We start from the raw sequence: 25407 nt of genomic DNA on the forward strand, positions 1-25407 counted from the left end.
TGGTGCGGCATTATGGGAGGAAGGATAATTGGCCCCCATTTTATCGATGGCAATCTAAATGGTGCAATGTATACTGATTTCCTACGTAATGTTTTACTGATGTTTCTACAAGATGTTTCACTGCATGACAGAATGGCGATGTATTTCCAACATGATGAATGTCCAGCACATAACTCACGTGCGGTTGAAGCGGTATTGAATAGCATATTTCATGACAGGTGGATTGGTCGTCGAAGCCCCATACCATGGCCTGCACGTTCACTCGATCTGACGTCCCCGGATTTCTTTCTGTGGGGAAAGTTGAAGGATATTTGCTTTCTTGACCAACCGAAAACACCTGGGAACATGCTTCAGCGCATTGTCAATCCATGTGTGAACATTACGGAAGGCGAACTACTCGTTGTTGTGAGGAATGTCGTTACACGTATTGCCAAATGCATTGAGGTTGACGGACATCATTTTGAGTATTTATTGCATTAATGTGTTATTTACAGGTAATAACGCTGTAACAGCATACGTACTCAGAAATTATAAGTTCACAAAGGTACATGTATCACAATGGAACAACCGAAATAAAATGTTCAAACGTACCTCAGTTCTGTATTTGAATTTAAAAACCCTACCTGTCACCAACTGTTCGTCTAAAATTGTGAGCCATATGTTTGTGACTATTACAGCGCCATCTATCACAAAGCGAAAAAAGTGGTCCAACTAAAACATTCATATTTCTTTACGCACTACACGAATATGTAACTAAAATGAGAGTTCCTATAAAAAAAAAACCGCAGTTGATATCCGTTTGATCTATGGCAGCGCCATCTAGCAGGCCAACCATAGCACCGTCTGGTTTCCCTCTTCAAGCTAGACGAGTTTCGTTCTTTGTAGCTTTTTCGTTTGACACTTATTTCGTGAGATATTTGGCCCGGTCATGATCAATGTGCCACCCTGTATAAGCTGACTCTTCATTCGATGCACCCGCCTAGATCTCGCGATCCCTGGATTCCACGCCTCGCTGAGCTGTTGGTGGCCTTCTCTATTAAAGGCGTTGTCCATGATTTTTATTTCAATAGCTTCTTTGATTATACTGTTCCAGTGCGAGCAACGTTAGAGGTATCTCCAAAGTTGGTCCGGTGACCGTTTTTCAGTGCATGCGCGGAGCGAATTTCTCGCCGTAGCGTAGGCGACAACACCTGTCACGCTCCTTCCTATGTTGTTCTTCAGTGTGCACTGTTCGTGCGGTCTAGGATTGGCCGCACTAGCAGGGTATCTCTCAAACCTCGGTAGTTCTGAGACCTGCCTCATATTTAATTGGTCTCATAAATTGTTGGAGTTTTGACTGAAGCCTGAAGATCGATTTGACACTGTCTCTCACCGCCCACAGTAGATCAACGCAGGACGGATCGTCAGAGGTGTGACACGAAAAAGACGCTTTAGCCGAGCAAGCTGTGGGAAACGGTCACCAGTTAAAATTTATCCGCACCTCTGTCATGGATGCACTAATCGTTTTTGGGACTGTGTAATTGAAGAAGCCAGCGAAATAAAAGTCGTCGACAACACCCTTAATAGAGACGGCAGTCTACAGCTACGCGCGGCGGGGATTCCGCGGTCTCGATTTCGAGGTTGGCGTTTCGAACGTGGAGTGGGCGTACGGGCCCATCTATGGCGATGCCGTGAGCACCACTGACGTCACAACTGACAGCTAGAGAACACAGCGTGTTCAGAAACTGCTGTTACAGACTTCTAGGACCTACAGAAAGGAGCGAGTAGATAATATTTTGAACTGGTATATATGTTCGGAAAAGCACCATTCCCGTGCTACAATCATTTGAAAACATGTTGGTAACACGACACTTTTACAAGTAGTTGACTAGGCGTGCCGCGCGACTGCTACGGTCGCAGGTTCGAATCCTGCCTCGGGCATGGATGTGTGTGATGTCCTTAGGTTCGTTAGGTTTAAGTAGTTCTAAGTTCTAGGGGACTGATGACCACAGTAGTTAAGTCCCATAGTGCTCAGAGCCATTTGAACCATTTTTTGACTAGGCGCGACCAGTACATCACTTTTTTTTTTACAATTACGCTCATTAATAGCGAAAGAAATTGCTTCTATACTCGCTGACGGGTTCTCTTTAACGCGATGCAACACGACCTCTTCGAATTCGGCTCTGCGGCGTCTCCTTGGAGCGCCACGGTCATGTCTTTTGACGGTGAAGGTCCGCTTTCTCGGAGTCGTTGTGTAATTCAGGCAAAAGATTATGGAGTTGCGTCAGGCATTATGAAGAACGATCTTGATGAAGACCACGAGCATCTCTTCCATTATCAAATGTTCAAATGTGTATGAATTACACACACCTATGCCCGAGGGAGGACTTTTGTTTTTTTTTAATCTCATTTTGTTTGCTTTGGTTCTTTGTATCTGCTCGGGGCGGACGTCGGAAGACACAAGTTTCAGTTCGTCGTTGATCCATTAACTTAGTTTTTTATTACATAGGGCAGTTAAACCTCTGACCGAACACGCTGAGCTACCGTGCCGACAAACTCGAACCTCCGATGGGAGGGGCCGCGCAATCAGAATTAAGAGTGATTTCAGGTGTACCGCAGGGGAGTGTCATAGGACCGTTGCTATTCACAATATACATAAATGACCTTGTGGATGACATTGGAAGTTCACTGAGGCTTTTTGCAGATGATGCTGTGGTGTATCGAGAGGTTGTAACAATGGAAAAGTGTACTGAAATGCAGGAGGATCTGCAGCGAATTGACGCATGGTGCAGGGAATGGCAATTGAATCTCAATGGAGACAAGTGTAATGTGCTACGAATACACAGAAAGATAGATCCTTTATCATTTAGCTACAAAATAGCAGGTCAGCAACTGGAAGCAGTTAATACCATAAATTATCTGGGAGTACGCATTAGGAGTGATTTAAAATGGAATGATCATATAATGTTGATCGTCGGTAAAGCAGATGCCAGACTGAGATTCATTGGAAGAATCCTAAGGAAATGCAATCCGAAAACAAAGGAAGTAGGTTACAGTACGCTTGTTCGCCCACTGCTTGAATACTGCTCAGCAGTGTGGGATCCGTACCAGATAGGGTTGATAGAAGATATAGAGAAGATCCAACGGAGAGCAGCGCGCTTCGTTACAGGATCATTTAGTAATCGCGAAAGCGTTACGGAGATGATAGATAAACTCCAGTGGAAGACTCTGCAGGAGAGACGCTCAGTAGCTCAGTACGGGCTTTTGTCAAAGTTTCGAGAACATACCTTCACCGAAGAGTCAAGCAGTATATTTCTCCCTCCTACGTATATCTCGCGAAGAGACCATGAGGATAAAATCAGAGTGATTAGAGCCCACACAGAGGCATACCGACAATCCTTCTTTCCACGAACAATACGAGACTGGAATAGAAGGGAGAACCGATAGAGGTACTCAAGGTACCCTCCGCCACACACCGTCAGGTGGCTTGCGGAGTATGGATGTAGATGTAGATGTAGATAGCGTCTCTAAGCACGTGGACACTCCGCGTGGCTTTCCAGTATCGTGAGCATACCTGCTTAGGAAACACGATTTCAAACGCCTGAAGCACGAAAATGGTGCGTTTCCGACATGGGTTCCAGTTCAAACTATTATGTATTCACTCCCCTCTATAAGTCCTAGAAGTTTGTAACTGGAACGTCCGAACACCCTGTATAAGTCATTCCATGTAGGCTTTCACGGCCGGCGTCTTTATCAGTAAACTCTTCCGGGCTAAGTTGCCGTGGTCGATCTGTAGAACTTCTTCTCCTTGACGTTTCGTTCTCAACTACGGAGAACATCTTCCGAGGTGAGTCGACGACCCTGTATAAGTTCGTAAGGTCGTACAAGCGCCCATCAACAGTCACACAACGACAACACCCCCCCCCCCCCCCCCCCCCCGTACACACACAGTGACACACACAGAAAACCCATACAAACACAATTTTAATTTTTGGCTGGGACAGTGGGCAGCATTCCCCCATGAACAAATTAAAATAGTCCCAATTCCGCAGCCCGACAGCGCTTTCGGGAGGTTGTCCGTGATTTTTCAGGCGAATACCAGACTGGGAATCCCCCGCCCCAAATGTTCCAAATTGGGATTCCCTCAGCTGCACTCATAGCTTACTGGCGTATTTGGTTGAAAAGAACCAAGTTCTACAACTGCTGATCTTTTTTTCACGAGTTAGGGATTAAAGCGGAATTAAAAACCATTTGAAAACGGTCAAGGTATACTTGGCCGAATGCCCGTGGTATTTTAACCACTAGACGTGGCTGAAGGGCCCCGAGAATACTTTGTTCCATTCCTGCGTAGATATTTAAATATCGTCGTCTGAGGCTCGTGTACTCAAGCAGTTCACGACAGAGGTGGACCAACTGAAGCCCCTTATGTCCACGAAAGCGCGGCGGGCGGTGTGCGGCCTACCTTGCAGCGGTGTGGACGGCTCGGGCACCTTGAACCCGGTCGACGAGGACGAAGATGAGTCGCCGCTCTTGCGCCGATACTCCAGGTCCCGCAAGTGGTTGAAGGGCGTCGCATCGAGGAAGGGCCGCTGTCCGAACGCGATGGCGCGGATCTGCTGCTGTTGCCCTGCTGGGAGATATACCATCCGAGTCAGTGGCTTGCCTCACGGTCAAACTCTCGATCCGATTCACACGTAAGCTTACCAGATCCTAAATTAGCCACTCATATCATGTAGTCAAAACTTCAGTGAAATTCGAAGCAAAGACTTCAATATTAAGAGTGCAAGTGGAATTCCACTATTAAGCGCAGAGGATGAAGCGGATAGCTGGAGAGAGCACTTTGAGGGAGCGAAAGTGTTTAATGACGTGGTGGAAGAAGAAACTGGAGTGGATGTGAAAAACATAGGGGATCCAGTTTTGGTGTCAGTGTTCAACAGAGCTTTGAAAGACTTGCCAGCAATTAAAGCGGGAGGCAAAGGAAACATTCCTTCTTAATTTCTAAAATCGTTGGGCACAAGATACAGCCAAACGACTGTTCCAGTTAATTTGCAGGACCTATGGTTCTGGAGAAATATCATCAGACTTTCGGATAGCCGGCCGGAGTGGCCGAGCGGTTCTAGGCGCTACAGTCTGGAACCACGCGACCGCTTCGGTCGCAGGTTCGAATCCTGCCTCGGGAATGGATGTGTGTGATGTCCTTAGGTTAGTTAGGTTTAAGTAGTTCTAAGTTCTAGGGGACTTATGACCTCAGCAGTTGAGTCCCATAGTGCTCAGAGCCATTTGAACCATTTTGAACTTTCGGAAAAATATCATCGTCACAATTCCGAAGATAGAAAGGACAGATGAGTGCAAGAACGATCTGCTTAACAGCTCACGCATTAAAGTTTCCGACAATAAATAGTATACACTATAATCGAAAAGAAAATTGAGGATGTGTTGCATGACGTTGATCTCAGCTTTAGGAAAAGTAAAAGCACCACAGGCGCAGATCTGGCATTGCCCTTGATATGGACGCAAGACGTAAGAAAAATCAAGATACGTTCATAGGATTTTTTGGCCTAGAAAAAACGTTCGACAATATAAAACATAGCGAATTGATCGAAATTCTCAAGAAAAGTAATGATAAGTGGCAGAAATCAGAACGGCGAGAAACTTAACATCATAATTGGTGATAACGAAGTCGATGAAGATAGGCAGCAAAACAACTCATGGCGGAGGTGGAAGGGGAACAAAAAAAGGCAGAGTAGCACTGGCAAAAAAGGGTCTTTCTGGCCAGGAGAAGTTTACTAGCATCAAACATATGTCTTAATTTGAGGACGAGATTTCCTAGATTGTACGTTTGGAGCGCAGCAGAGGCAGTGAGACATGAACTGTGGGAAAACCAGAACAGAATAGAAGAGAAGCATCTGAGATGTTGTGATACAGAAGAACGTTGAAAATTAGATGGACTCATAAGGAGTGAGGAGGTTCTCCGCAGAATGGGCTAGGAAAGGAATATATGGAAAGCACTGAAAAGGGGAAGCGACAAGATGATAGGACATCTTTTAAGACGTTAAGGAATAACTTCCATGGTACGAGAAGGAGCTGTTGGGAGAGAAAACTGTAGAGGAAGACAGAGATTGGGATACGACCGGCAAATAACTGAGAACATAGGTTGAAGTGCTGCTCTGAGATGAGCAGGTTGGCACAGGAGAATTCGTGGTCGGTGGCATCAAACCAGTCACAAGACTGATGACAGAAGAAAAAAAAAAAAGAGCAAGAGGGAACAGTAATTCGAAGAGGTATTAAAAATAGGTTTAAGACGAAGGCGCAATGACGGCAGTAGGGGAAAAAAAAGACGCTCAAGAGTGAGCAAGAGTGAGATTAAAGTTCATGGTGAAAGAATATCAATCATAAGATTCATTTATCTTATTGCTATACTCAGTGAAAGTGACGAAGATTTATACGGAATATTGAATGAAATGAGTACACAGAATGAGCTGAGAATAAGTCGTAGAAGGTGAAAGCATTGAGGAGCAGCAGGAGTGACATTAGCGATAAATTTAACACGACAATTGGGGACCATGAAGTAGGTGAAGTGGAAGAATTGTGCTACCTTGGAAGTAAAGTAATACATGACAGACGAAGCGAGTAGGAAGACCAAATGGTTCAAATGGCTCTAAGCACTATGGGCATCTGAGGTCATCAGTCCCCTAGACTTAGAATTACTTAAACCTAACTAACCTAAGGACATCACACACATCCATGCCCGAGGCAGGATTCGAACCTGCGACCGTAGCACCAGTGCGGTTTCGGACTGAAGCACCTAGGAAGACTAGCTCAGGAAGAGAGGACATTCTTGGTCAGAAGAAATCATCAACCGGTATCGAACAACGGCCTCAATACGAGGGTTAAATTTCTGAGAATATACGTCTGCAGCGCAGAATTGTATGTGAATCATGGACTGTGGGAAAACGGAAAGAGAACGGAGCCAAAATTTGGTGCTATACAGAGGGTTCGGAAGTTCCAGTTACAAACTTATACGGCTTGTAGAGGGAATAAGTACATAATATTCTGAATAGGAACACATGTCCGAAAACGTACGGTTTCCGTGCTACAGTCGTTTGAAAACATTAGACTGCTGGGTAGGTATGCGACCGGGTGGTCATGCTAGGGGGTGCTAACACCGGATCGGCTGATGTCATTCGGCGTCTATCCTATCTCTTTGACCTGGTTCTAGCCTCATTCAAGGGTCTATGAGTGTCAGAGCAACATGGTGGAGTACACGTTTGCAGAAGACACCGACATGCTCCTTCTGAGTGGAAGAGCTCACGATGATGGAAGAGGTGCTCGCCACTTTGGTCAAAATTGTCTCCACAAGTCCCATTTCATTGCATTCCATCGCGTACCCTTTTCGCCTCAATTACACAACGGCCTCGAGACACGCTACCTGCATCGTCAGCAGGTGTTTCTATGCTGCTCCAAGGAGGCGCCACACCGCCGAACTGGAAGAGGCCGCACTCCATCACGTTGAAGGGAACCCATCAACGAGTACACGAGTAATTTATTTGGCTATTAATGAGTCAGAATGTAAAACAAGAGAACTGCTGGGTCACTTCTAATTAATTACTTGTGAAAGTATTCGCGTAACCAACAAGTTTCTAAATGATCGTAGCACGGAAACGATACATTTCCGTACATGTATTCCACTTCAAATTATTATCTACTCACCTCTGCAAGTCTTAGAAATTTGTAACGGTAATTTCCGAACACTCTGTGAAAGGATGGTGAAAATTAGATGGACTGATAAGAAATGAGAAGCTTGTCCGTACAGCGAGGAGAGGAACATTGAAAACACACCGGTAAGAAGAAGAGTCAGGGTGATAGGGCACCTGATAAGGGATGAGGAATAACTTCTATGATACTAGTGGGAGCTGTAGAGGGTAAGAACTGTAGAGGAAGAGAGATATTGGAATACATCATATAAATATTTGAAGGCGGCGGAGGACGTGGCGGGCCTCATCAAAGCAGTAAAGGCAAGGAGGAGGGGGAATCTGGCTGTTCAAAGGAACCTGTAAAGTGTCATTTGCTTGCCGGGGCGTATGGTTCATCGGAGTAGGAAACCTCATCGGTACTTTCGGGAGGTGCTCCGAACGGGTCAGAAACTGGGCTACCTCCTTTCTCGCTAGCCTGACAAGGGTTTATCGTAGGGGGAGAAGGTGGCTTTTAACCGGATTTTAATGTTTTGTGCCATTCGGGAATGCTATCAATAAATGATACACTTTTTGTTCATTGTTTGCCAAGTGCCGGTAGATGTGGTATTGAAACCAACTTGTAGAGGGGTTGAATCTATAACGATAACCGTTGACGAGACACACTGCAAGTTTTGTGCAGTTTCAGCGTTCATCGGCTGTTGCTGTTGTGATCCTCAGTTCGAAAATTGGTTTGGCTCAGATCTCCATGATAGACACTCCTGTTCAAGCTTCTTCATTTCTGCATAGCTACTCCAACAAAATCAATTTAACTAGGCTAACGGACGTGAAGAGCTGGCCACCCTCTACAGCTCCTACTGTACACACTTTCCATCACTGCCAAACTGACGATCCTATGATGCTCAGGATGCATGCTGTCAACGAACATCTTCTTTTAATTAAGTAGTGCCTAAATTTCCAAAATCTGCATATGTTCCTGAGAGCGATCTGATATTTGATAAAAAAAAAGAATATTTGGTAGCCCAGATTGTGTGTTTTAATATTTTTAATTTTTTATTTTCCCAATGATCTGTTTCGACAGTCTAGCTTTCATCTTCTGGAAAACCACACATCAATATTATTTCCGTAAGATCCGAGAATGACAGCCACATTCTGACAGACAGTCAGGAGGCTGCCAAATATTATTATTTACCATATATTCTCGTTCTCCTCAGTTCAATTCAGTACATACCCGTTAGTTATTCGATCTACCCATCTGCTCCTCGGTATTCTTTCTGCGTATCACTCCCGTGCGGAGCTAGGTTACTGCAAAAGTTCCTCTACAGAACACTCTCTCAAATTAAAAGTTATATTCTTTGTCAACAAATTCGTCCCCTTAAGAAGCTCTTTTTTTGCTATTTACTGTCTACATTTTATATCCTTTCTGCTTCGGCAACCATCAATTTTGCTGCCTAAATAACAAAAGTGATCGACTGGTTTCAGAGCCTCAATCCGTACTTTTATTCCTTCAGTATTTCGCCTTACATTCCATTATATGTGTTTTAATTTTGCTGGTGTTCATGGTGTAACCTCTTCCCATAGCAGCACCACTCCGTTCTACTACTGGAAGGTGCAGGTAAGAGGGATCATGTGTCGAGATTATACAGGGTGAGCGTTAATAAAACCAGCAAACTGCAGGGACTGATTCCTGACTGTAAATGGAGAAAAGAGGTCCTATGGACGTATGTTCGGTAGTGCATCATTGCCACGGTAGATGGCGCTGACGGTAGATGGCTCTGACCACCTGCCATGTGTACATTGTGTGTTGCAGGTTGTGTGATTGACGCAGAACACTGTAAGCGGCAGAATTGTCTGGTATTCATGTCGGGATGCAGCACGGCTATACCAAAACAAGTACCGTCACAAACACCAACCACATCAAATAACATTTCAAGCCCATTTTGGGTGCTTGTGTGGTCGCGGGTCCTTTCAGAACATGCAGGAAGGCTGCGGACTGTGCGTACACCAGATCTGGAGGAACGGGTTCTACAAGATGTTGAGACGTGCCCCAGGTAGCTCCATGCAAGTGGCCTACCAACATGGTGTAAGACAAAGTACGATCATGTTTATCCTACGTGACAACTGCTACTACCCTTATCACCTGAAATCCCATGGCGACCACTTTGAACACCTGTTGTAACGTGGATGCGATGCAGCTCTATATTGTGTTCCAGGACGATTTGTTGACGTTGCACGCACACCATCCATTTCAGGTCACATGCTCAAAGGACCTTTTTTCCTCCATTTCCGGCCAGGAATCCGTCCTTGCAATTTGTCAGCTTCATTAATAGTCACGCTCTTCTTATGAATTTAGGACATGAAGGTATTAGAGTCGCTTATCTTTGTTCATCGCAATCTGCAACATCGTAATCTCAAATTATGCTAGTAATGACGTGTCCGTGAAGAACTCGCCCCCCCCCCCCCCCCACCTCCGTACAACCCTTTGACTTCGCGAAGTTCCCCTCTTTATATTTCACGATGTTCTGCATCTGAATTATATGTTAATTTCACGCATTTTAGCAGAATGGTCATCAAGACCCAAGCTGCAAAGAACAGCAAGTGGATTTCCCATTTAGATTTATCCATTTAGAGCTTTAGAGAGAGCTGTCAGACCAGCATATCGTGCCAAATAGCAGTAACACTGTTACTATTTCCGACATAAAACACCACGCTGGAGCTTTTGCTGTTGGTGCAGGACACTTAAAAGTCAACGTAAAACTTGGAATGAATGGCTTGATAGCAGTATCAATTTTCTGTCAAGCGCTCTGCGCTCTGTTTCATCTCATTTGACAAATTCTTTTTTTAGCTATTGTAACTTCATGAATTTTCGTTCATTTATGAAAATTTGTAAATGCAGGTTGTCCATAATTGAAGATTCACTGTGAGTTCCGAACGAAGATATAACCATCAACCTAGATTTGCTGGTAAATTAACGCATCCTATATTGGCAAACAAAGGAGTCAGACAATGTACACGCTGACGACGCAATACGTGAATGGAAAGCTCAGTTTGATGCAGGTATTTCGATGAAAAAATACACTATTTTAGCCTGTAGACGATACCACGATGTTGCACAAAAAACATTATTATAAAAGGAAATTTATTTCTTGGGTAGAAAATGTAAAAGAAAATGTATAACCTAAATACATCAGTGGGAAATCCAAAAGACATCACTTCAAGGAAAAAGTGCGACGAAGCCCAAAAGTTGTTGTTAATAATGAAATATTAGTAAATTTAACTACGAGCGCATACTGAAAAGTAATGCCTCCGAATTTTTTATTTTTTTCTCAATATCGGTTGAGGTGTGACAAGTCATGCGTGATACTCGGTCAACTTTACCGTTTCGCTGACGCAAGTTGCAAGCCTCTGTCGTTAGAAGGCTATGAACTGTAGTGTGTAACATGGTGATGAGTAACGTAACTATGTCGGTGCATGGGAAACAACATACTTTAATAGAGCGCCCTCTCCTTCAGCATGATAATGACTGACCACACACTAGCGCTGTTACATCTGTAACAATCCAACACCTTGTGGCTCACTGTCATCGATCATGCTCCGCCCGCATCTCGTGGTCGTGCGGTAGCGTTCTCGCTTCCCACGCCCGGGTTCCCGGGTTCGATTCCCGGCGGGGTCAGGGATTTTCTCTGCCTCGTGATGGCTGGGTGTTGTGTGCTGTCCTTAGGTTAGTTAGGTTTAAGTAGTTCTAAGTTCTAGGGGACTGATGACCATAGATGTTAAGTCCCATAGTGCTCAGAGCCATTTGAACCATTTTTGATCATGCTCCATACCGTTCCGACTTGGCCCCAGCCGATTTTCATCAGTATCTAAAACTAAAAGAATACCTTCGAGGACTTCACTTTCATGGGGTCCGCCCCCGGTAGCTGAATGGTAGCCGGCACGGTAGCTCAGCGTGTTCGCTCAGAGAGCTGGTTGGCCTCTGTAATAAAAAAACTGAGTGGAAGGATCAACAAAAACGAACTTGACTGGATGTCATGTGACGTCCGCCACGACCAAATACAACGATCAACAATGAAAAAAAAAAAAAATGGTCAGCGCGACAGAATGTCAATCCTAAGGGCCCGGGTTCGATTTCCTGCTGGGTCGGAGATTTTCTCCGCTCATGGACTGGGTGTTGTGTTGTCCTAACCATCATCATTTCATCCCCATCGACGCGCAAGTCGCCGAAGTGGCGTCAAATCGAAAGACTTGGACCCGGCGAACGGTCGACCCAAGGGAGGCCCTAGTCACACGACATTTACATTTATTTTAGTTTCATGGTCATAAAGCGGTGCAAGTAAAGATGAGGTTGAGGCTTCTCCGATAAAGTCAAACATTCTACGACGACGGTGTAAACAAACTGGTTGGTTCAAATGGCTCTGAGCACTATGGGACTCAACTGCTGAGGTCATTAGTCCCCTAGAACTTAGAACTAGTTAAACCTAACTAACCTAAGGACATCACAAACATCCATGCCCGAGGCAGGATTCGAACCTTCGACCGTAGCGGTCTTGCGGTTCCAGACTGCAGTGCCTTTAACCGCACGGCCACTTCGGCCGGCTAAACAAACTGGTGTCTCCTTGGGAGAAATGTGTTGCCATGGTGACTATGTTGAGAAATAAATATACAGACATGAAGAACAAAGACGCAGAATGTTAAAAAAGTTTGTTTTATTTAAAAAAAGCTTTAAGACATTTCACCTAAAAATATTTTTCAGTACGTCCTCGTATCTAAGATATTGCGCTGAGTGTGAATATAATAGAAGTACAGGGAAGAAATTAGCAGAACTGTCAGTTATACAGGTTGTTCCGAGAGTCCCGTTACAAACATTTAGGACTCGTAGAGGGGAGTGAGTACATAATATTCTGAATAGGAACCCATGTCCGGAAACGTACCGCTTCCGTTCTACGACGGTTTCAGTTCAGATGCGTAACGCGCCCATGTCTGTTAAGAGAAAGAGAAAAGTCTCGGAATTTCTTGTCCTGGTACGCAGTAAGGATGACGTGGACTCATACGGACTACTTCTTGCGAAGTCTTAGTTTACGAGACTGCTGCAGAGACAGAGGATGATCTGCTGGCACGAATTCTGGACGCTGCACTAGAAACTGAAGAGACACCAGGTGGAATGAGGAGTGCGTTCCAGAACATGTTTTGGTGGTACAATGTCTGTAACAACATTGGTAGTCATCACGTCGAGCCGCTGTTGTAAGGCATCAGTACTGTTGTGTGCGTACGGTATGCTGGTACGCAGTAAGGATGACGTGGACTCATACGGACTACTTCTTGCGAAGTCTTAGTTTACGAGACTGCTGCAGAGACAGAGGATGATCTGCTGGCACGAATTCTGGACGCTGCACTAGAAACTGAAGAGACACCAGGTGGAATGAGGAGTGCGTTCCAGAACATGTTTTGGTGGTACAATGTCTGTAACAACATTGGTAGTCATCACGTCGAGCCGCTGTTGTAAGGCATCAGTACTGTTGTGTGCGTACGGTATGCTGGATTGTTTTTTGTTTTGGAATATTATAAACGCGTAATGTTTAAGTGCAAATAGAAACAAATTGCTTAAGTGATAATGCATATTTCGTTATGTTTCCTTTCGAATAGTTACCAAATAATTGTAGTGCGTCACGCCCAATACAATTCTTCAAGCGGAAGTGGATGAGTTAAACATCTGAATTCGTCGTAGAACGGAAACCGTGCGTTTCCGGACATGGGTTTCCATTCAAAATACTATGTACTCACTCCCCTCTACAGGTCCTAAAAGTTCGTAACGGAAATTTCCGAACGCACTGTCTGTGGAAAAATAAATAGGTGACTGAAACACAGAATACGGAATGAGACACCACTTACTTATTATAGAACCACGACTGTTACTATTTTATTGTATGGAAGTGAGCCAAGAGAGCAGAACTTACGCAGTAGAAAAAGGAAGTAGTATATTAACAGAATTAAGAATGGTGACATTTGTGATGAACTGAACATATATAAATTACAAAATAAAATCTATGAAAACCGAACACAAAAGAATGAAAACATTAATGAGATCAATAAGACTAATAGTTAATGAAAAAATCGTGAAGGTAGAATCTAAATGGAGAACAAGTCAACAAAGAACGAGGAAAAGTTCGGTATCGTAAGACGCAAATGTAACGCCTGAGGCGTGAAAGAAAAAGTCTATCGAGATGTCACGGCGTAGTACAAGAGGATTTGTCGACCTTGAAAAAGCGTTCGACAATGTCAAATGATACAAGATGTTCGAAATTCTGAGAAAAATAAGGGTAAGCTATGGAGAAAGACAAGTAATATTCAATATGTATAAGTACCAAGAGAGAACAATAAGCATCGAAGACGAAGAACGAAGTGCTCGGATTAAAAAGCGTGTAAGACAAATATACAGTCTTTCGCCCCTGCGTTCAATCTATACATCGAAGAAGTAGTAACGGAAATGAGAGGGATTAAAATTCAGGGTGAAAGGATATCAATGAAAAGAGTCGCTGGTGACAGTGCCAACGTCAGTGAAAGTGAAGAAGAATTACAGGACGTGTTGAATGGAACGAACAATAAGGACTGAGAGTAAATCGGAGAAAGACGAAAGAAACGAGAAGGAACAGGTTCATAGGGAATGTGATAAGGTGTCAGGGAATAATTTTCTTTGTACTAGAGGGAATTGTAGAGGGTGAAAACTATAGGACAAGACAGAGATAGTACATGCATCTACATCTACATCTACATCCATACTCTGCAAGCCACCTGATGGTGTGTGGCGGAGGGTACTTTGGGTACCTCTGTCGGCCCTCCCTTCTGTTCGTGGAAAGAAAGATTGTCGGTATGCCTCTGTGTGGGCTCTAATTTCTCTGATTTTAGCCTTATGGTCTCTTCGCGAGATATACGTAGGAGGGAGAAATATACTGCTTGACTCCTCGGTGAAGGTATGTTCTCGAAACTTCAACAAAAGCCCGTACTGAGCTATTGAGCGTCTCTCTTGCAGAGTCTTCCACTGGAGTTTATGTATCATCTCCGTAACGCTTTCGCGATTACTAAATGATCCTGTAACGGAGCGCGATGCTCTCCGTTGGATCTTCTCTCTCTGTTCTATCAACCCTATCTGGTACAGATCCCACACCGGTGAGCAGTATTCAAGCAGTGGGCGAACAAGTGTACTGTAACCTGCTTCCTTTGTTTTCGGATTGCATTTCCTTAGGATTCTTCCAACGAATCTCAGTCTGGCATCTGCTTTACCGACGATCAACTTTATATGGTCATTCCATTTTAAATCACTCTTAATGCCTACTCCCAGATAATTTATGGAATTAACTGCTTCCAGTTTCTGACCTGCTATATTTTAGCTAAATAATAAAAGGTGTTTCTTTCTATATATTCGCAGCACATTACACTTGCCTACATTGAGATTCAATTGCCATTCCCTGCACCATGCGTCAATTCGTTGCAGATCCTCCTACATTTCAGTACATTTTCCATTGTTACAACCTCTCGATGTAGTACAGCATCATCCGCAAAAAGCCTCAGTGAACTTCCAGTGTCATCCACAAGGTCATTTATACAGGATGTTACAAAAAGGTACGGCCAGACTTTCAGGAAACATTCCTCACACACAAATAAAGAAAATATGTTATGTGGACATGTGTCCGGAAACGCTTAATTTCCATGTTAGAGCTGATTTTAGTTTCGTCAGTATGTTCTTCCATCTACGCTCAATGGAGCATGTTATCATGATTTCATACGGGATACTCTACCCGTGCTGCTAGAACATGTGCCTTTACAAGTACGACACATGGGGTTCATGCACATGGAGCTCCTGCACATTTCAGTCGAAGTGTTCGTACGCTTCTCAACAACAGATTCGGTGACCGATGGATCGGTAGAGGCGGACCAATTCCATGGCCTCCACGCTCTCCTGACCTCAACCCTCTTGACTTTCATTTATGGGGGCATTTGAAAGCCCTTGTCTACGCAACCCCGGTACCAAATGTAGAGACTCTTCGTGCTCGTATTGTGGACGGCTGTGAAACAATACGCCATTCTCCAGGGCTGCAACAGCGCATCAGGGATTCCATGCGACGGAGGGTGGATTCATGTATCCTCGCTAACGAAGGACATTTTGAACATTTCCTGTAACAAAGTGTTTGAAGTCACGCTGGTACGTTCTGTTGTTGTGTGTTTCCATTCCATGATTAATATGATTTGAAGAGAAGTAATAAAATGAGATCTAACATGTAAAGTAAGCGTTTCCGGAAACATGTCCACAAAACATATTTTCTTTCTTTATGTGTGAGGAATGTTTCCTGAAAGTTTGGCCTTACCTTTTTGTAACACCCTGTATATATTGCGAATAGCAACGGTCCTACGACACTCCCCTGCGGCGCATCTGAAATCACTCTTACTTCGGAAGACTTCTCTCCATTGAGAATGACATGCTGCGTTCTGTTATCTAGGAACTCTTCAATCCAATCACACAATTGGTCTGATAGTCCATATGCTCTTACTTTGTTCATTAAACGACTTTGGGGAGCTGTATCGAACGCCTTGCGGAAGTCAAGAAACACGGCATCGGCCTGGGAACCCGTGTCTATGGCCCTCTGAGTATCGTGGACGATTAGCGCAAGCTGGGTTTCACACGATCGTCTTTTGCGGAGCCCGTGCTGGTTCCTACAGAGTAGATTTCTAGTCTCCAGAAAAGTCGTTACACTCGAATTATGCATCAGATAACTAAGGACGTAGTTAGCAAGTGCTACTCTGAGATGAGGAGACTGGTACAGGAGAGCAATTCGTACGAGCTGCGTCACACCTGTCAGGAGACTGATATAAGAGAGAGCCCGAGAATAGCACTATGGGTAACTTGTGATCACCGGCGGCCGTGTAGTCAGTACTTGCCCGTCTCTTTGTAGTGTAGCCACTTAAAATGCGCGGCGAACGCCTGGCGACACAGGCGTGCGCACGTAAGAGCCCGTCGGTTTTCCCCGGGGCTCCGCTATTCGCGACCGCTGTGCGCGCACAGCACGACGCGACGGCGGAGGAGCGCGTACGGCCCTCGTGCTGTGGCGGTGCCTGCCCGCGGCCCGCTGTTGACGGCGAAAGTTGTCCGCGTGACTCAGCGGTGACCAAGTTGGACAAGGTTGCGCTCTCCTCGCTCGGAATATCAAACCGCGCGGGCAAACAACGCCGGGTCGGTAGCCGCTAGCGGCCGCTCCGACGAAGTTCTTGTCACGGTTAGCAGGCAGTTTTGCGCCGGCCGCGTGCAATGGCTAACAGGTTTCGGCAAGACATAAATCGTGGCCTATTTTCTCGGACAACAATCGCAGGTGACTCTCCCTAACATTCGACCACCTCATTTTTTTCCAACAGGCTGAAACATATAAGGTAGGCCACTTTAAGTCGTCCGTATTGGTCTGCTGTAAGGAACAATTATCAGCCTCAGTCACTCTTTTTGTTTGGTCCCAAGACACGTTTCGAGAGTTTGCACTCTCATCTTCAGGTGAGCTATGATATTATGGTGAGGCAAATTGAGTTAAAATGTGTGGTGTGCGTACTGTAAGACCTTCGGTACACACACCATCAGATTATTTGACTTGTCGCTCTAACGAAGTAGGCGAGTGTCAGCAATATGTCTCGTGGTCTTATCGTGGCTTGCCTATCTTCTGCCGTTAGGTCAGACGATAGAAATGCCACTTGGACAGTAGCAGATTGACAGTGACCAACTTTAAACAGAACTTCATTAATTTTCACACACATTTATTAAAATAATAACAAGCATAAACATTACGTAACTTGATTCTGGATGCTACTTACAATTGACATTCTGAAATTCCTTTGGTCTTGGTACGTTAATCTTATTCTCACATATCTCTGATACTTGACAAAGTGTCTATATATTTCTCTTCATGGCTATGTACAGGAATATGATAATCTTATTAGGCGCAGACCGAAACTTGAGTATAGACTGGTACAGACTAATGTAGACTGGTACAGACAGGTGCAGATAAATGCAGACTAGTACAGACTAATGCAGACTGACTAATCGGAGGTCTGTACACTCGTTATAATACCTCACGCGTTCAGGTATCACTGTGCGAGTATGATTCGCGATGAGAAAAGGTTCTACTTTAGCAGCAATCTCATTGGCTACGTTACATATTAATACGCGGATCGGCGGAAGCAGAATTTGGTCCGTCTCTAAGACAACGCCATCTCGTAGTGCGGAGACGGACGAGCGCTGCGCCTGCGCTGTTGTGCTTAGCGGGGTGCGCTCTAGTGGGAAAGTTGTGTACGCGCTGACTACGCGGAACCATGTACACAACAAAATGTATATTTAAGACGAACCGCAGGGTTCTGTGCTCTAGAACAGATTCAAAATTAAACCAATACAAACAATCAACTGCGTCCACCTCGCAAAAAGTAACATATCATAGTTCCACATGAAGATGAGAATCTAAACTCTCGGAACCCGACGTTGGATGAAATAAAAAGACTGATGGCTCAGATAATTGTTTTATTTGAACTTCTGTTAGCTAGGTCACCTCAGATATACGAGTACACAGAACGAATGTCTTGTATAGGATTCGAAGTTAGTGTGGCAATCATTTAAAAAAAAGGCGTTTTTCGTTGTGGCGAGTCCTTTCCACGAAATTTCAGTGTCCAGTGTCCTGCTCCAAATGCGAGGATATTTTGTTGATTCCTTCCTGCCTAGGGAGAGACGATAATTTAATAAAATAAGAGCTCGCAAGAAAAGATTTAAGTACATGTTGTCTTCTTTGTTTTTAGGCCTCTTTTTCCGCAGTCGCAGATATAAAAGTTGTGCAGGTTAAATTCCATCTTCTGGAAATGCAATGAAAGAATCATTAAGACCAAACTCGTTGATCTCTATTCTGAAGCATCTTCAGAGGTCATATTTTTTGCTGCTTACGACATTCTCCCTGTTCTTCCACATATATGTGCCAGGTTTTAGGACACACCACTTTCGCCTACACGCAATATATTCAAGTTTCTGTGTTGTGAGGAATCACTGTCATCTCGGTATTTCGTGTAGCAATGGCGAAGTGACAGTGGTTCTTCAAAATACAAAAATGGGAGTATATTTAGTGCTAGTAAAACTGCTGCGTGGTAAATTCTAGAACATATCTGTAGAAAAAGAGGAAGAATGATGTAAACAGTCAAAAAACTGCCATTTAAGATGCTCAAAATGGTTCATATGGCTCTAAGCACTATGGGATTTAACATCTGAGGTTATCAGTCAATTAGACGTAGAACTACTTAAATGTAATTAACCTAAGGACATCACACACATCCATGCCCGAGGCAGGATTCGAACCTGCGGCAGTAGCAGCCGCGTGGTTCCGGATTGAAGCACCTAGAGCTGCTCGACCACGGTAGCCGGCATTGAAGATGCTTTAGAATAAAATGAAAGCGTTTGTTCATAATAAGACTTTCGTTACAGTTGCGAAAGATGGTGTTTAATCTACACAAATTTTAAAGATTTAAGTGTTCAGTTATCCATCTCTTTTTCGAGAGTGGAACATACCACCCCTCAACATGAAAGGCAAAGAGGAGATGTGTTTCACAGTAGAAAATATCAGCAAGTGATCATAGTTCTTGTTATGTATTTTAGAGCCCATGTTTAGGGGAGGGGGGCATTGTTTTTTGTTTTGGTCCTTACTACCACCTCTCAAAACATGGAATAACTTTTTTAACACCCTGCATGTGTAGGCGGGGTATTCTGTAAGTTATAACGAACAATGTGGTGAATTTTCTCATCTACGCTGCTAATTTTTAACGTACGTAGTTGCTGAAGTGTCACACACACTTTTTTTTTAGACTATGTTGAAAAGAACCCGGTGTTTTTGTTACAGCAGATCTGTATTTCAACTATTACATAGTCATCTTCAGTGCATAAAACAACAAATGACATTAGTTCAGAGTGTCACGCAGTAAACAATATTGATTGGTGTAGAGCGTGCAGGGGTCTAATATGAACTCAAGATGTTTTTAATGTAACTAAATACTGTCTTTATAAAAGAGTCGTCGAAGAGTACCTACGCCAGTGATTTAACGTGCGTGAATCGACCATACAGTAATAACAGCACCAGAAAACATGGTCCCGCTGTCACGAGAAAACTGAGCTGGAGCGTTGATACCAAAAGTTTTGCAGTACCTTCGATGTTAATACAATGGCTGCAATTAGCAACGTTCATGTCATTGACTTGTTCCGTGATGTGTCACCAGTGCATGCTTCGCGACATGCACTGGTGTATATTGCTTTTTTTGTGGTTCATGAAGGTACATAGTGCTCAGTCAATCGACATATTCCAAAATTTAGTAATTTTTACATACTTCCTATGCTTTGGACAGTGACATTTTTTCAAAAATTTTACTTATTGTGTATTTATTGCTGTCTCTTAGAACCATTACTTGAGCAAGTTTGCTTGTTGTCGTGTGGTGAGTGGGACACTAAGGTAATACTATAGTAGATATAGTTATCAGTTCACTCTCGTGCTATAAAAATATTAATATATTTTGTGTGAAACTACTCTTGATCCTTGTAAGTGTAGCATCTGAGTGTAACTAGTGACTGTAAACTCACCAGGGTAGACAGGAAATTACATGATCGTGTTTTAGTTGTTAACAGAAGTACCTGATTTAAGTCGTTGGGGTGTAGGATCTGCAGTCTCAGTTACTCTTTATCTCGACAGATAACCAGTTTCCGCTTTACGACTATCACCACGTCTTATAAAGGCACCTATTAAGAGACGACGTCCTGCTATGATTACGACATGTTACGGGTAAGGTAGAATGTTTTCTCTTTAATCGAAAGCCATTGGCTAGTAAAAGGAGAGGTATAGCGACACAGCACCTCATGTTTCTAGTGAAACATCTGAGAAAAATTGCATTCGAAAGTGGTAAATGGGAAGCCTTGTGTATTCACATTGTGGCGCCAAAACAGATTGTCGCAGTGATGTAACTGATATTTGACGGCTATATTTTTAGTGAAAGACGATTCACATTGGATTAATGGAACATCACCGCCAAATAGGGATATCATCATGTCAACATAACATCGTATTCCTTTAACCCTGTACTAAATGGTGGAAGTGATACTGTGAGGACCCATCCGTCTTACAAAAAGCTGTAAATCAGTAACAACATTAAGGAACTGGTAATGATATTAGAGTTTACTATGTTAATGGCTAAAGCAAAAGTCATAACGAATGTTCTTGACGAAGGTCGTATGGTAAATTTTCCACACTGCTAAGAACTGAAAGAATTCATACAAACACATTAAACAATTTTCACTTTGAAACTTCCTGGCAGATTAAAACCGTGTGCCGGACCGAGACTCGAACTCGGGACCTGTGCCATACGCGGGCAATTTATCTGGGGGGCGTGAGTCGTGCTTGGGTAGCTCAGACGGCAGAGCACGTGCCCGCGAAAGGCAAAGTTCGAGTCTCGGTCCGGCACACAGTTTTAATCTGCCAGGAAGTTTCATTTCAGCGCACACTCCGCAGCAGAGTGAAAATCTGATTCTGGAGTTTTCACTTTGTAGTGGAGTGTGGGTTGACTTGAAACTCCATGGAAAATTAAAATAGTCTGCCGGATTAGATTTATAACTTAGGTCCCAGGGTCGAGTCGCGGTTAGCAACACGGTTTTAATCTGCCAGTAAGTTGCAGCACACTCCTCTGTAGAGTGAAGATTCATTCTGGAAACTATCCTCTAGGCTTAGGCTGTTGGTAAGCCTTTCTTGGCAGCATCCTTTGTTCTAGGCGTGCTAGTCTCGAAAGGTTTGTGAGAGAACTCTGGGAGGTAGGAGAAGAGCTACTGTCGAAAATAGAGCTGTGAGGGTGGTGTCGTGAGCTATGCTCTGGTAGCGCGAATGTCAGAAGTCGCATATTTGAGCACTGGGTGTTTAATGCGCTACAGAGTTTCACATCAAACGATATTTCACTATCTGTCATTGTGGTTTCTTTCGAAGTGCCAAATAACGTCACAAAAACCGGATTTCACCTTCAGTAATGCTGATGTGTTCACTATTGAAACAGTTTTCTCCAAAACCCTTTCTTAAATCTAATTGCATTTTTCTCTTCATCCAGGCATTGAAAAAACATAATGTTTTCTGCTCTCAAGTAGTTTATATCCCTCATGGTAGGACACTCGTAGGAAAAATATAAAGTCCGCACGCAACTTTTCCAGCGTGCCTCGAAAACAAATCAAAATAAAACAAAGATTAAGAACTCACAAAGCACAAAATCTGTGAAGTAAGCAAGCCAGACGAGAATTCGTTAACTTCCGAAGTTAGACAACGACGCCGTGCATCCCTTGAGCGTCGAAGTCAGTCAGTCTGTTGCTTTTGCGAATGCACAATCTTTAGCACACTCTGGATTTTAGTTCGCTATACTGATCACAATGAACTGATCATTAATGTCACAGATCCACACGCTGCTGATTTTTTCGCTGCCATCTGACGCTTCACCACCATCAGCAGCCAATTTACACAAGTAGCTCATGTAAAACGAATTTGAGAGTAGCATCGCTGTACTTAATGTGATAGCGGGTGGCTTCACTTTCACACGTCAGAGAACTAGCAGCATTTCACAACGATCCCGTAAAAGTTGTAACTGATATTTAATTCGTTTATGCACGTTCCTGCAGACAGTGTTACAGTGCATGTTTGGTTAGTACGTACCGTAAAATGGGGTGAACAGAACAGAAACAGTTTTCAACTTTGTCAGAAAAAATCCTTGAAAACGTGAGTAGGACTTGCGCTCCGTGGGTTCAATACCAAATTATTTCAATACCAGCTTATTACGTATATAGATAGTTCATCCATACCAATTGGTAAGATTTGATGGAAGTGTCCAGAGAAGAAAATGGTAAAACCGTTGTTGTCATTACAGAAATGTTGAATTGTTCTGTGGAATGCTTTATTTTATGGGATATCGGAACCTCGTGCCAAACAATGGAAGTGCGATCTTGCATCAGTTACCAGTATTACTTTGCTCTGAAACATTACAGATGCTGTACGTGTCGTAGACATAGAATGCCAGAGAATGTTTGTATGCAGAATGCATAGTTCGTAAAGGACTGCGATGCTAGCGCAGGCGTGGCGTGGTTGTACGGCGACCTCATGTCTATCACTGCTAGACGGCAAAGACATTGTTTTCACATCTGCAAGGGGCTTAAATTCATCGTAGCTCAGCCAATTAGCACGAAATTACATACACAAACCTTCCTCGTGAACTATTCTACCTACTAGTGAAAATCAGGTCAATTACTGAAAATCAAGGTCCCTATAGTTGTAGGGATCTTGACGGGTTACGAATGCAGTTTTAGTCTGTAACAGAAAAAAGTGACGTAATTACAAATTCTCGGAGTTGTTTCCGTTAGTTGTACTGTGAAACCCTACGCCTTGCAAAAAGTCGTGATTCTATGTCAACGGGAAGTATCCTATAAGGTTTTTTGAGTGAATTTACTAGTATCAAAATCTGACAAATAGCAGTATCTGTTGATTGCATTGGCTCAGAATCTTTAATTTTTTGCACCGCTAATGGACCGTAAACCTTAGTATGTGATGTAAATTTCAACTTGGCACCTTTATCAGTTCGTGAGAAAAATGGATCTTAACAGTTGAACACACAGAAGAACTGACAACTACGGAACAATAAAAATTGATGATTTTGAAAAGAAATATGAAAATCAAAATTATGAGATTATAGATTAAATTTGGGACCTAGTTCATGTTTTTATAGGATAAAAAATAAAAACTTGCTGTTTCCTTTCACCTCGTAGAGAGGGGTGAATAGGAACAACACCACTGAATTTATTCTTTTATCTGCTTATTAGTCTTTGAGGGAAGTAGAAACATGTCAAAATCCGTTTTGGATCAAGGAGAATAAGAAAAAGAACTACCTTGTTCAAACAGTTTTATTCAGTACAAAAAATTAAGGCATCGCAAGGATTGTGTACCTTTATTCTGGTTTCCGGAAAAATATTGTTATATCTCCAACTGCTTTATTATACATTAAATTGAACTTGGTTTGTTAATACATTAAGTCATTGACATCGTGTTTGAAAATTATGCCTTTGAATCTACAAAGAGCTTTCGTATAGCATCTTGATTGAGAAATGGCTCCTCATCTGTTAAAATAAATGTGTTTAACAGGCTTTTTTTTTCAAAAATAAAGACTGCTCTCTATTTGTCAATCAGACATAATCTTCTGGGTAGAAAGCAGTGCCGGGTCGTCCTTCATTTCCGTAATTCTTCTTCTGAAGAAATACGGACGATTACTGCTTCTATTTATCTCACAAATTTCGGAAAAAATAATCCTACATTTTCTATTAGCTGAAACGCAAGTCAGATTAAAGTATATTTTAAAAGTGAACGTTTGATTAATGGAACTGGTTACCATGTAGTTAAATTAAAACAATACTATTTAGATTGGTAGGCAAATTCAGCACTATATCTTATGTTTATCATAAAGTGAACAAAACATCAACTGAAAGTGTCATCAACTTCCAAATTCATAATTTCTCTGTTAGAGTGGTTCGCTACGAACCTACACAAGCAAATCTTTGAATGATATTCCCATTTGTCTTCCGACTTGACAGCACAGTACGTTTTTGGAAGTTTCGTTTCTATTCACCCACCGTTTCTAATCACCCCATTTTACGGTAACTGCTCTTTAATTATGTAATACTCATCTAATACTATTGCGCAGCGTACGCCAGCTCTCGGGTTTGAAAGCTAGGTAAAGAATAGATGAGGGTGGCATGAGCTTCATAGTCTTTGCCTACCACACTGGAAATTAGCACAGTAAATAACGATACCAATTGAATTCTTCGTAACTGACAATTCATTATTACCGAACATCGTGATCGAGTGGCAGTCTTTACACATCTCTGCTAATATGTCAATAGTTACAGTCCGTTCGCTTTACTGAAGGCTTTTCGCTCATTAGCCTTAATGACTACTTTGCTGATTGCCTGTCCTTTTCGTTACCATTAGGTGACAAGTTTAGCAAGTGAAAAGTTTCTGTAAAACATTTACTTGTGGTGCGACGGGTGTCTGATCTGACAATGGGAGCACCGGATTTGTTACACGAGGTACTGCTAATGAGGCTCGTTTGTTCAGCGACACGAACCAAGCGTTGGCACATGCGTCAGTGTGGACAGTAACGTGTGCTTGTTGCGTGTGTTGGAAGATGGCGGGTGGTCGCGAACGGACAATATAAAGCTTCTTAAATAGTACAGGATGTCATATTCAATAACCACTACAGTGAGCAGTGGAACGTTTGCTGAAACAAGACTTAAGGAGTCCGAATCTCTAGTTTTCCCACTAAAAGTCTCCATGTAAAGCCAGAAGATCTGAGTTGCTTCTTATTCAGCACCATGCCACTATGAAACAATGCAATTTATACTACTCCGAACAGTTAGATCAAAGTCTGTTACCGAGCGAGGTGGCGCAGTGGTTAGCCACTGGACTCGCATTCGGGAGGACCGGTTCAATCCCGCGTCTGGCCATCCTGATTTAAGTTTTCCGTGATTTCCCTAAATCACTCCAGGCAAATGCCGGGATGGTTCCTCTGAAAGGGCACGGCCGACTTCCTTCCCCATCCTTCCCTAATCCGATGAGACCGATGACCACGCTGTCTAGTCTCCTTCCCCAAACAACCAACCAACCAAAGTCTGTTC

The 25407-nt window shown here is 43.2% G+C and overlaps 1 protein-coding gene across 1 annotated transcript in view; it reads right to left on the bottom strand.

Moving 5' to 3' along the window:
- LOC124593836 (protein lozenge-like) overlaps nucleotides 1-25407 on the bottom strand; it is a 713984-nt gene that overhangs the window by 346667 nt on the left and 341910 nt on the right. Inside the window, exon 3 of the mRNA XM_047132184.1 lies at nucleotides 4442-4609. Coding sequence (XP_046988140.1) covers nucleotides 4442-4609 — 168 coding nt within the window. The remainder of the gene's footprint in view (nucleotides 1-4441; nucleotides 4610-25407) is intronic.

This window comes from Schistocerca americana, chromosome 2 (assembly GCF_021461395.2).
Source record: "Schistocerca americana isolate TAMUIC-IGC-003095 chromosome 2, iqSchAmer2.1, whole genome shotgun sequence".
NCBI classification, from domain to species: Eukaryota; Metazoa; Arthropoda; class Insecta; order Orthoptera; family Acrididae; genus Schistocerca; species Schistocerca americana.